This window comes from Culicoides brevitarsis, chromosome 2 (genome assembly GCF_036172545.1).
Source record: "Culicoides brevitarsis isolate CSIRO-B50_1 chromosome 2, AGI_CSIRO_Cbre_v1, whole genome shotgun sequence".
NCBI classification, from domain to species: domain Eukaryota; kingdom Metazoa; phylum Arthropoda; class Insecta; order Diptera; family Ceratopogonidae; genus Culicoides; species Culicoides brevitarsis.
This window is the reverse complement of record NC_087086.1, coordinates 10233715-10246050: the sequence shown is the minus strand read 5'-3', so window position 1 is coordinate 10246050 and position 12336 is coordinate 10233715. Positions and strand designations below refer to the sequence as shown.

The following is a 12336-nucleotide window of genomic DNA, read 5'->3' as shown; positions in this document are numbered from 1 at the left end:
TAAATATTTTTTAATATTTTTTTTTTCTATTTCGTGAACACTTGAAAATTAAAAAAAAAATAACTTTAAAATTTGAAAATGCATGAAAATTTGAACTTTTAGAAAATTTTAACTGAAATTTTTTAGTCACATCTCTGTTTATTTTTATATTTCTCTTTACTCTTTCATTCGCACAGCATCATCTCAGCAAAAGAAAGCAGAAGAAGAAAAAATTATAATTATGCAATATTTGCACGTAGCACGACTTCACTCAACCGTCAAAAGGTTTTAGAAAAAAATTTAATTTTATTCAAGAACTTTAGAAAAATGCTCGTACAAAGGCCACAAACATCAAAGTCATGGACACAGTTAATCCGGCGCCTGAGTTTGTTGGAACAAATAATCGAAGGACCACGGCTTGATTTCCTCCTAATTTGAAGTTTTTGGGATCAACAACTGTATGCCCATCCTCATTCGTTAGATCTTGTTGGAAATTATTTGTGGCGATGACAATTTGAGCCTTTTCGAAATTTTTATTTTGAACTGATTCGTCGATGGAAGTTAGATCCAACGTATTTTCTTCTTCTTTCAAGTTAATGGCAACGGCGTAAACTTCCTCTGAGCCAAGAGATCTACAGAAAATTTAATTATTTTTGATTTTTTTTTGTTTTTTTTTTCGTAAAAAAAATTACAAAAAACACACCTGACAAATCCGAAAGAATTTGTGTCGTTAAAAGCTTTCATTTTTATGTCTCCGAATTTGAAAACCGGCAATTTGCGCAACTTGATGAGGTTTTGGTACAATTTGAAAGTACTTTTTTCCTCGTTTTTCTGTGATTCTAAGTTGATTTCTTTGAAATTTGGGTTCATGGGAAGCCATGGTTTGTTTCCTTCGTTGAAACCAGCGTTTGTCGAAGCATCCCACTGTTAATTTTTGAAGGTTTTAGACTGATTTTAATAAAATTTCAATAGTTTTGTCTTTAAAATTAAATAAAAATTCAAAAATCAATGGAGCAAAATTTTTTAAATTGTTTAATTTTGATTTTTTTCATCATTTTCATCAAATTAAATAAATTTTTTTTTTAATTCTAAAATTACTTTTTTTTATATAAAATTGTACATAAAATTTAAAATTATCATCAGATTAAAAAAAAATTCAATCAATTTTAATTTTTTTCCTTTTAAGTATTAAGAAAAATATTTTAAGAAATTTTTTTCAAAAATATTTCCTTGAGAACTTAAGAAGAATATTTTTAAATTATTTTCTTTAAAAAAAAATATTTTTTTAAATATTTTCTTTAAAAGAAAATTTATTTTTTTTTAAATATTTTTTTAATTAATTAAAATTTAAATTAAATATTTATTTTAATTAATTAATTAAATATTTAATTTTAATTAATTTATTTTTTTTTTGAATTAAAAAAAATAATTTAATTTATTTTTTTTAATTTTTTTTGCTCCATCAATTATTTTTTTTTTATAAAATTTTTAAACAAAACTATTGAGTTTAATTTTTTTTTTCAAAAACTTTCATTCAAAAAAAAAATTAAGAATCAAATTTCTTACGTGGAATGGCGTTCTAACGGGATCCCGTGACACATTTTGGTAATAAGTCGAATTCGTGTTACATGCCTGAGGATCTTGCGTGTCTTCCCAACTAATTTCCCGATAATCATTCATCCCAATTTCCTCCCCATTATAAATGACAGCAATTCCAGGCAGAGTCATCTCAAGAACGGCAAGTGCCTCCGCCAAATCTTTGCCATAACGAGACGCAACTCTTGACTGATCGTGATTTCCCAAGACCCAATTTGGTTGGGCGCCTTTCGGAACTGCCTCGATCCATTGCGAGATTTTTTCGACAAAGTCAAAGGCAGTCGAATGCGCATTCAGACCCGACACAAGAACAAAGTTGAAAGCCATGTGAGCTCCAATGCGACCTTTTTCGGCATTTCCGAACCATTTGAAGGTGTCTTCGAATTTGTCGGTGTACGCTTCGGTCATGATTAAACGCGGATCGAGACCATTGAGGAAGGAATCCATGTCAAGCATGTCACGCCAATCGTATACCAAGTCATAGGATTCCGGTTGATCTCTCGTGTAAATGTGCTGTATGTCGTTCCAATTACTTGGATCGCCTCCGGGACGAACTGGCTCGTCTTTTTCTTCGGCTTCTTCATAAGCGTGATTTCTGAATGAGATTGAAAATTAATCGATGAAAGAAATTTTTTCGATTTTCGCGAATTTTTTGAGATATTTTGTGAATTTTCAATTTTTAACATTTTTTAAAAAATTTAAAATTTTTATGAATTTTTCGAATTTCTACAAATTTTGGAATTTTTTGTATTTTTTTCATGATTTTTCCGAAGATTTTAACGAATTTCCAACACAGAAAATTATTTTTTTTAAATATTTTCCTCAAATTACTTGAAATAAAATAAATTAAAATTTGCCTTATGCTAATTCATGTATCAAAAATGGCTAATTTTGAAAAGTTTGAATTAGCAAATGGCAAAAAATTACATCGTTACGGACAAACAGACAATCAGTATGAATTTGCAATTTTTTAAAATAAATTTCAAAATGCGATAAAAATGAAGTTTTAAAAAGTAAAAATTGAACTTTCTTACATCGCATCCACGCGAAAACCATCAATTCCCTTGTTAATCCAGAAACGCAAGACATTTTTCATCGCTTCACGCACTCTTTCGTTGCGGAAATTCAAATCTGGTTGCCCTTTCACGAATTGATGCAAGTAAAATTGTTTCCTTTCCTCATTCCATTCCCAAGCAGAACCGGCAAAGACGGAAATCCAATTGTTTGGAGGTTTACACTCCATTGTTCCTTCAATTTCCTCGCATTTTCCGTCACGCCACACGTAGAAATCTTCAAAGCCGGGCTCTTTTTTCACAGATTTTTTGAACCATTCGTGCATGTCAGAAGTGTCTAATAATTTTTTCGACAATAAATTAATTTTTCATTATCAAATGACAGAAAAAACTCTTACGATTCGGTACAAAGTCCAAAATTAATCGAATTTTTAAACGTTTTGCTTCCAAAATTAACGCTTCCATGTCCTCCATGGTGCCAAAAATCTCGTCAATCCGTTCGAAATCTTCAATGTCATAACCGCCATCGACTTGGGGCGACTTAAAAATCGGAGAAAGCCAAACTCCATCGACACCCAAGTCTTTCAAATGATGCAATTTTTCCTTTATTCCAAGCAAATCGCCGATTCCGTCGTTGTTTGAATCCTTAACTGATTTTTTTTCCGTAAAATATTTTTTTTTTCAAAAAAAAAAAAAAAAAAAAATCACTCACATGACTTTGGATAAATTTGATAAAAAACGCCGCTTGTATACCATTCGGATTCAGGTTCATCTCCGCAATGGAAACAAATTTTAGATTCGCCAACTCGAATATCCGAAATTTCATTTTTAACTTCTGGAGATATTAAACGAGCTCTTGTTAAGCCAAAAATTGCAGCGACAAATAATATCGCCAATAATTTCATTTTTTTTTTTAATTTTTTTTTTACACACGCGACTAGATTGATTTTCTATTGGATAATGACACACTTTTTGCTGGTTCATCTATAATTTATTTATAAATTATTCTGTAATCTTATCGAAGTTTTGTCTTATAGAGATAAAATTTTCATAAAAATATAATCAACAGGCAAAACAAAAAATCGATAATTTTGTGAATATTCTGGAAATTAGTAGGTTTTGCGAAATTCATTCATTAGAATTCATTTATTATCAGAGGCGTAGTCAAAATAAATTTTAAATGGGTCTTTTAATTAAAAAAATAAATTTGAAAAATATTTAAAAATAATAAAAATAAAAAATTAAATAAAAATTAAAATAATTAAAAAAAAATAATGAAGTTATTTTTTAAAAAAAATCTACGAATATATTTTCATTAATTAATTTTTTATTTATTTTATCATGAATAAATTTAAAATATTTTAAAATTTTAAAATTAAAATTAAATAAAAATTAATTATAATTTCAAAAATATTAAAATTGAAAAAAATTTTTTTAATTTTTTTTACATAATTAAAATTTAATAAATTTAAAATTTTATTTAATTATTTTTTTAATAAAAAATTATAAATTATTTTATTTATTTTATTTTATTTTTTTTTTTTAAATTAAAAAATAAATTTTTGAATAAAATTAAAATAAAATAAATTATTTTTCTTCAATTAATTTTAAATTAAAAAAAAATAAATAAATTAAATAAAGCTCCATATAAAAAAATGGCAAAAAAAAAATTTTTTTTCATTACTACATTTCTGCTCTTAAATTACAAAATTTTAATACATTAAAGTTCATACAATTCATCATTTCTTATCGTTCAGATGTCATAATTACTCATATCGTAGAAAAAAATACAAAGTTTCTGACTCACTTTAATCGTTAACTTTTTTCCTCAAACTTTACGTTAAATCCATTCAATGGACTAAAGTTGTTGCAATAATCGTGGGAAATCATAAATGCCAATATTGATCGGATTAACGGCAGAAACGTGATGCCAATAACAAGAAAAACTACTAAATTTGTTATGCATAAGTCAATTCGTGTGTATCGCTTTTTTTCCTTTTACGATACCTTTGGTACAAATTTTTTCGTGGTGAATCTTTAATATTTATTTTTTTCACCGAAACATTTTTTGAGGTTTATTTTTATTTTTCTACAGGGAAGAAGAAAAAAATATTAACCACATTAAAAGCTTTATTGGTACGTGCTTCACTCAACGATCAATTTTTATGTAAATATTTTTATTGATTCGATTATTCTTTTGATTTTATGGCTCGAAATGCATTAAAAATAATTCTGTTTAATTCAAATTTCTCTTCGAAAAAAATTATAAAATTCCGAGTAACGCAATCAATGTCAATAACAATAATAATAATAATGCTTTCTACCGCAAAAATATCGGCTTTCGGTAATATAAATACGCATCGATAAATATATTTATTGTCGATATAATCAGGAAATGGAAAATCAGCGACTGTGTATGAAATTCCATATATTTATGTTAAAAAAGTACAACGAACATCGGTAATTTGTGAATCCAATTGTTATGTTTTCCGGTTTAACTTTTGGCGGAATTTATATTTTTGTATCATGTTTATTGTTACATTTGTCAGAAAATCCAATTAAACGAAAATCCGGAGATTTTGGATATTTTAGTAGTCAAGGAGATTGAAAAAGTACCAAGAAGCCATTAATATTTTTAACTCAATTTCGAAGAAAAAATTTGATCCAAAATATTGAGTTGCATATTAAAAATAACATTTAATATCAATAACAACCGATATTTATTTTTAACTTTTAATTTCTGAGAAAAAAAAAAACAAATACAAATTTAGAAAAAAAAATTTTTTTAAAATTAATTTTTAAGAAAAAAAATGTGTAAAATCACTTAAAGATCAAAATTATTTTAGGTATAGATAATATTAATAAAAATAATAAATCAAATATTAATTTTGAAAGTTTTCAGGTTTTAATAAATTAAAAAAAAAATTATTTTATAAAATATAAATTAAAATTAATTTATTAATTAATAATTAATTTAAAAAAATAAAAAAAAATTCAAAACAGAATTTGTGATAAGGTATGCAATGAATCTCACTCATCATATTTAAAAATTTTCTTGAAACTCCCGGATATTTTTTTAATTTTTCTGTTCCTAAACCTTCTCATAGCTATTTCTGACATACTGTTAAAAATTCAAAATAAATTCTCGAACCAGAATTTCAGTTATTTTATTTCAAAATTTTATATTTTGAGTTATGCAATGAAGCTTACATTTAATTTTTTTTCTTAAATTTTAGTTTTGATGAATTTTATTTTTTAAATTTTTTATACAAAAACATTTCATAGCTAACATATCAAAAATATCCAAAAAAATATTAGAAAAAAATTAAGAAAATGAAGAAAAAAATAATTTTGAATAACAAATATTAAAATAAATTTAATTAATTAAAAAATTTAAAAAAAATCTATGTTAAAAATTGAAACACAAAATATATCAAACAAATTTAAAACTTAAAAAAAAAAAAATAAAATTTCAAGAAAATAATTTTAACATGATATTCGCTATATTGACACATTCTGTAGATATTTAAACAAAATAAAGACAAATATTATTTTCAGCCTTAAAACTTAATTAAATCAACTTGGACTTGTTCTTACATATCATCATAAATTTCTCTCACATCGGGATACGTATCACAGCTTATTACATATTATTCAGGTTTAGTACAAAGTTTTAATTAGTGTAAAAGGTGTTTCTCATGAAATGCCTCTTCGCAAAAATGAAAAGGTTCCTCGATGACGTCGTATGTGAACTTGAGTGTGAGTGGGGTTTTCCATGAAACAAGACAAAATAAATATTGTGATAAGGACTAAACTAAATAAAATATCCACATCAACAGGAGACCAGAGAATAAATTGAGAGACAGATGAGAACATAATTCACATGAAAAACATATCAAATTAAAATAAATAAGGCACCTTGCTAACATACATTTCAATGTCTGCCAACCGACAACATAAATTATTAAAATTCGCTCAATCTATTTTTGGACCGAAAAAAAAGTTTGGGTGCCTTGCTCTAAATTATAATAAGACGAGTAGGTATAATATAATAAAAAGTTATTTAATTAGCGTGTAATTAATCACGAAGAAGAGATGAAAGCACTAAAATTAAATATTGCGAGGAGAGAGAATTTTATTTTTTTTTGACAACAAAACAGACAAATGTTTAGTATACAGAAAAGGAGAGGTACACACAGAACGAATGTTTTTGCTAAAAAAAAAATTAGTCGATTTTTTTTTATCTTTTTATCAATTTTTTTCTTTGTTTTTTGAGATTAGATTTCATTTTAATTTTTGTTCCTGTAAGATTTCCAAGAAAAAAATAATATTATTTTTTAATCTAGAAGATATAAGAAAAATACAAAAAAAAATATATTAATTTAATTGAGGCAAAATTTTTATTGAATTTTATGAAGTGAAATTTATAAAAAAAATCATTCAATTTAATGTTTTCAAAAATTTAATTTAAAATAAATTTTTTATGTTAACAATAATTTTTAGATAAAAAATTGATGCAAAATTTAAAAAATTTTCAAAAAAAAAAAATAATAATTTAATTAATTATTTTTTTATATATGTTATCATTGTAATATTTTTTTTAATACATAAAAAAATTAATAAATTAATATTTTTATATTTGAAACAAAATATTGATTTTATTTAAAAAAAATTGAAATTATGTGAAATATAAATTATTTCATTAAATTTTATTTTTTTTAACCAAACAATTTTTTATACATTTTTGTTTAAATTTTTAGTAATTTTTTTTTTTCTAAAATTTTATAAAGTGTATTTTATTTAAAAATTTTATGTTTTTTTTGTAATTTAATTTGAAATAATTTTATTATTATATTATTTAATTTAATTTTTAAATAATAACTTTAAATAATTTTTGATAAAATTTAGTTTTTTCATTTTTTCGCTCATTTGGTCTAAAAGAATAAGATTTTTTTAATTCATTTTTTTAATAATTTTTTTAAATTTACTTTTATTAATTAAATTAAATTATTTTTAATTAAAATTATGAGTTTTGAAATAAAAAAAAAATTATAAAAGTTTAAAAAAAAATATTTTATCAATTTAAAAATTTAAAAAATATTAATAAGAAAATATTTAAATATAAATTCAACTTAACAAAAAATCGACCAACTTTTCACAAAAACATTTTTCTGCGTGTAAAAGCGAGTGCAGGAAAAGACAGACAATTTATGTACAAAAGTGGTGTCTTAAAAATAGCGTTCATGTACAAAAAGAGAGAGAAAAAACGTTCATCACCTTTCTTACCTATCACATATGAGTATCCGTCTAGCGTGAGAACACACTTTCGCGTTATATTACTTGGCGGGTAACGCAAAGCCCGTGCAACGCTCGGCGGCAACGGACACGAATTATGCGACGAACTTGGTGCCAGCATGTCACCGTATGGCGCCGAATTTGTCTTGCACACAACATCTTTTTGCTGTTCTTGCACTTTATCACTTTCCGACACACTTCGGTTCTTTTCGTGCTGCTGCTGTTGCTGTTGCCCGCCATTCCCCTGCTGTCTCGTTGGGTTCTCATCGTCACTTGAGTCGCCCATAATTTATGTGATTCGAGTGTGTTTATTTGCTATCTAATGATAAAATATTAGCACTACTCGGTTTTCGTAATAAAACTAATGAAATTTTCACACTGCTGCGCATATTTTCATGTAAATATTTTTTTTTTCGTTTCGTTTGATGCTATCAGTGCGATTCCTTTTTAAGCTCGCATTTTATTCACCATTTTATGGGTTTGCTGATTGATTGATTCATCGAGGTTATCTTTAGCTATTCACAGTTTGCCGTTTTAGACACGATGAGGAGTTAATCAATTCCACTGTTTCGAAACTATTCAAAAAATTTCATTGAATGTAAAATAAAATTTGAAATTCAAATGCAATTTATTCGTTTGAATGCAGTTTTTCCACTTTTTATTGTGAAATCATAAAAAAATGGAAAAAACTGAATTTCACAAAAGTTTTGCAATGAATCATGGAATAATGAACAAACAAAGGAATGCAAATGTTATGCTCTGGATAATATTTTTTTAATTATTATTAGCTTTATGATCGTCTGTCTGCTGTGCTTTTATCTCTTTTATGATTTTACAAAGGGAGACAATTGTCGATTTTTCATTAAAAAATTCATAGAAATAAATTTCAAATCAAAAGCTTCTAAAAATCTCTCATGCAGAGAAATTTATTTATTTGTTTGTCTGCAAATTTGTGGAAAATTGGGAAAAATGCAATATTTTCAAATAAAATAAAATGAGAGAAAAATTTTTTTTTATTACATTTTTTAAAATTTTTATTAAATTTGCCAATTTTTTGTTTTGTTTTTTTTTTTTTGAATAAAAATAATTTTTTTTAATAATTTTTTATTTATTTAATTATATTTTTTTATTAAAATATTTTTTAAAATTTATTTTATTATTTTATGTGAAAGAAAAATATTTTATAAAATTAATTAACTTTATTTTTTAATAATTTTCATTAAAAAAAAATATTTTTACTAATTAAAATATGCATAAATTAATTAAAATACAAAAAAATAGTAAGACCCATTTTTCTAATTATTCATCTTCTTTTTCTCTCTCCAAAATTGATTTTAATTAATTCAATCGTTTTTATCCTTTAATTGCGTGCGTTTTTCTCATTTTCCAGCATTTAATGTTCATGCAATGTGGCAGATAAATTTTTTATTGCTACACTTCTGATCCTTAATTTTATATGTTTTTTCGGCGTCTTTTATGTCATTAGAGGAACAACGATACAACAACCAATAAAATAAAAAAGGTTGTCATGCCATAAATTCTTGAAAATGGAAAAGGAATTATCAGGTAGGCTTTTGTACCCGAAAAATAAAAATGTTAAAAAATAAAAGGAGATAAAGAAGATATTTGGAAAAAGAGGCAAGAATTATATTTTTTTTTTGTTCAAGAGTTCTTAAATATGGGCTCGTACTTTGATAACAAATTGATTTGGTAATATTATTTGATGTTAAATACGGGATTCGGGCGAATGTTTTTGCGTTTGACGTAGGTTTTAATTTAACTTTCGATATCTTTTAAGTTTGGGAGTTTTTGGACTGGAAATTGGATTGGGATGATTTGCGCGCATTTTTTGAGTTTTAGAGGTTAAAACTTTTTTTTTAAATTAAATTAATTAATTAAAAAAAATTAATTGTATTTTTTAATTAATTTCTATATAATTAAAAAATTGTTTAATTTCTTATAAAAACTTTAAATTTAAAATTCGAGTTATTATTTTTAATTCTAATTATTTTTTTTTTTATTTTTAAAATAAAATTAAAATTTACAAGCAAAATTTTTTTTCTAATTATTTTTTATTAGTTTTTTAATAAAAATAAAAATTTGATAAAAAAAATATTTTATAGTAAAATATTAAATTAAATTTAATTAAATTAATTAAATAAAACAAAATATTTTTTTTAACTCCTAACATTTTAATTAATTGAAAAAATATTTTGTTATATTAAATCTATTTATTTTAAATTTAATTTAATATTTTATTTTAAAATAATTTTTTAACCAAAGCAAAAAAATAAATATTTTTTATTATTTTTATTTTAATTAAATAATACTTTTGACTTGAATTTTTATTTTTTTTAAATCAATTTTTGGAATTTTTTTAAAGCAAAAATAAAAGCTTAAATTTTAATTAAAACAATAAATTTAAAAAAATAATATTAAAAAAATATTTAAAATGAATAGTTTTTTATAGTAATAAAAATAAATTAGTGGCTAAAATTAAAAAAAAATTGTTTAAAATTAAATTAAAAATTTTATTAAATTTAATTTAATTAATTAAGCTAAATTAAATTAAAAATAATTAAAAAATTAAAAAAAAAATAATTATTATTTTTAATAAAGGCGAATAAATTTAATAAAATAAATACATTAACAGACAAAAAAATATATTTTTTACAAAAAATGTCTTTTAAAAGAAACAAATAAATACAAAAAAAAAAACAAAAAGGGATAAGGGTAAAGTTCTGTCGAATAATATTAACAAGAGATTGAATTGTTTCCGGTGAATGCCGCCGCCGCCATCATCATCGACGAGCCCATTAATCTCTTTAACATTTATATACACGAAAAAACACATTATCCCAATGATCAATCTTTTGCATTCCTTTGGCGTTCATTTATTATTTAAAACTCACACAATAACTGTTTTCAACCTTCACCACAGAGTGCCGTTAATTATTATTTTTGTGTGTTTATTTAAATAAAATACAGCAAAAAAAAAGTATTTTCTCCCGATGTTTATAAATTTAATTTAATTGTATCCCGAGTCAATTTTCCGTAAATATCACGTTTATTATGTACAAAACTAACCGGGGAAACAGTCAAGTAAAACAAATTAATTAAATTTCATTTAGCATTGAATTTCTTCGGGTCGCTTCAGGCTATTTTTATTTTTTTTTTTCGTATTTTGCACACTCCTCGGCATATAATTTAATCAATTAAAAATTTATCGTATCGGATGGGGAGCTCCAGAAATCACATACAAGGGCATGTATGTTTATTATTTACGTGTTGTTTACTTGCGAGGTATTTTTTTTTCTCTCTTTTAAAATTGAATTATTTATTATGATAATTATTTTTATCACACTGGCAATGGAAGAGAAGAGTCGCGGTGTTGTTTTTCAGTCCGTGCAATGTTATTTTTTTTTTAAAGGTAGAACTTTATTGATCAATTTTAATTAATTTATTCTTGTTTTCTTCCACAATAATATTAAATTTCACATTCTGCCTGTTGAAATATTGGCAATAAATGGAGATTTCTGGTACTTTTTTTCACTTTTTATTTTTTTAATTTTTTTTTATTTTTTTCAGCACTTTTGCTGCTTTGTTGAGGGTGATTAAACGACTGACGAATTGATTTTGATTTTTTTTCACTTTTTTCGTGTTCTGTGCACGAAATTTTATCGTTAATATCGTAAAATTAACATTTTTTTCACACTTGATTCATGACGCGCACAATTTGTTTGTGATTTGGCCACTCAGTCACTTTTTTCTCACTTACGGGAATGTCTTGCCGTGATACACTTTTTTTTTGTTCTCATTCACGATTTTGTTTATTGTTTACATTTCTGACGATGATCTTTTTCAAACAAGCAAGAATCATGTGCTCGATTATTATTTTCTTCTTATTATTAGCGCTTTATTTGATGTTCAAAAATATCTTTTTTTTTTTGAAAAAGAGACGTTTCAAGTTCACGCAAAAAAAAAGTGACGACAGACAAGATGAGTCAAATAATTTGCTTTCTCGCGTGTTTCGACGATGTCTTAATACTTTAACGGAACTTTTTATACTAACATCCTATCATAAAATGCTCTGTTGAATGAGAAGTCTGCTAACTGATGACTTTTGAATAGGTTGGACAAGAGTTTTTTTTTATTTGATTTTTTTTTACAAAGTAAAAGTGATACGGTGACACCCTGGCTATTTATTCTCGCGCAGAATACCTGTCGACGTGTTTTTACAATCATTTTTTTTTTATTTTTTATAGATGTTCATTGTTTTTTTTTATTTATTTGTCTGTGCAGGTCGCGAGAGTTACATGGCGTCAGAGAAAAAAAAATCTGTGTCAGATCTGTTTAAATGTTTCATGTAGCTCCGTACATGGGAGCTTCTAAATCATACATCACGATTTTTTTTCTTCTATTTTTTTATTGCTCATGTCAAGCATTTTTTTAT

The 12336-nt window shown here is 24.6% G+C and overlaps 2 protein-coding genes across 2 annotated transcripts in view; both read right to left on the bottom strand.

Annotated features, from left to right (window-relative positions):
• LOC134828487 (dual specificity calcium/calmodulin-dependent 3',5'-cyclic nucleotide phosphodiesterase 1-like) overlaps positions 1-12336 on the bottom strand; it is a 105861-nt gene that overhangs the window by 66858 nt on the left and 26667 nt on the right. The window lies entirely within an intron of this gene.
• LOC134832225 (maltase A1-like) lies at positions 299-8169 on the bottom strand. Its single transcript, XM_063846195.1, has 7 exons — positions 7875-8169; positions 3301-3420; positions 2987-3238; positions 2610-2925; positions 1546-2170; positions 683-903; positions 299-611 (listed from the first exon to the last, which is right to left on the bottom strand). Exons 1-7 carry the CDS (start codon positions 8167-8169, stop codon positions 299-301), a joined length of 2142 nt encoding a protein of 713 aa, XP_063702265.1.

Excerpts from the sequence above, each read along its gene's own strand:
- LOC134832225 (XM_063846195.1), bottom strand. The coding sequence starts at position 8,169 with ATGGGCGACTCAAGTGACGATGAGAACCCAACGAGACAGCAGGGGAAT. Across the intron at positions 3,421-7,874 it reads CGGATACTCATATGTGATAG|TTAAAAATGAAATTTCGGAT; the intron begins GTAAGAAAGGTG and ends TATCTCCAGAAG. Across the intron at positions 904-1,545 it reads CCGTTAGAACGCCATTCCAC|TGGGATGCTTCGACAAACGC; the intron begins GTAAGAAATTTG and ends AAAAATTAACAG.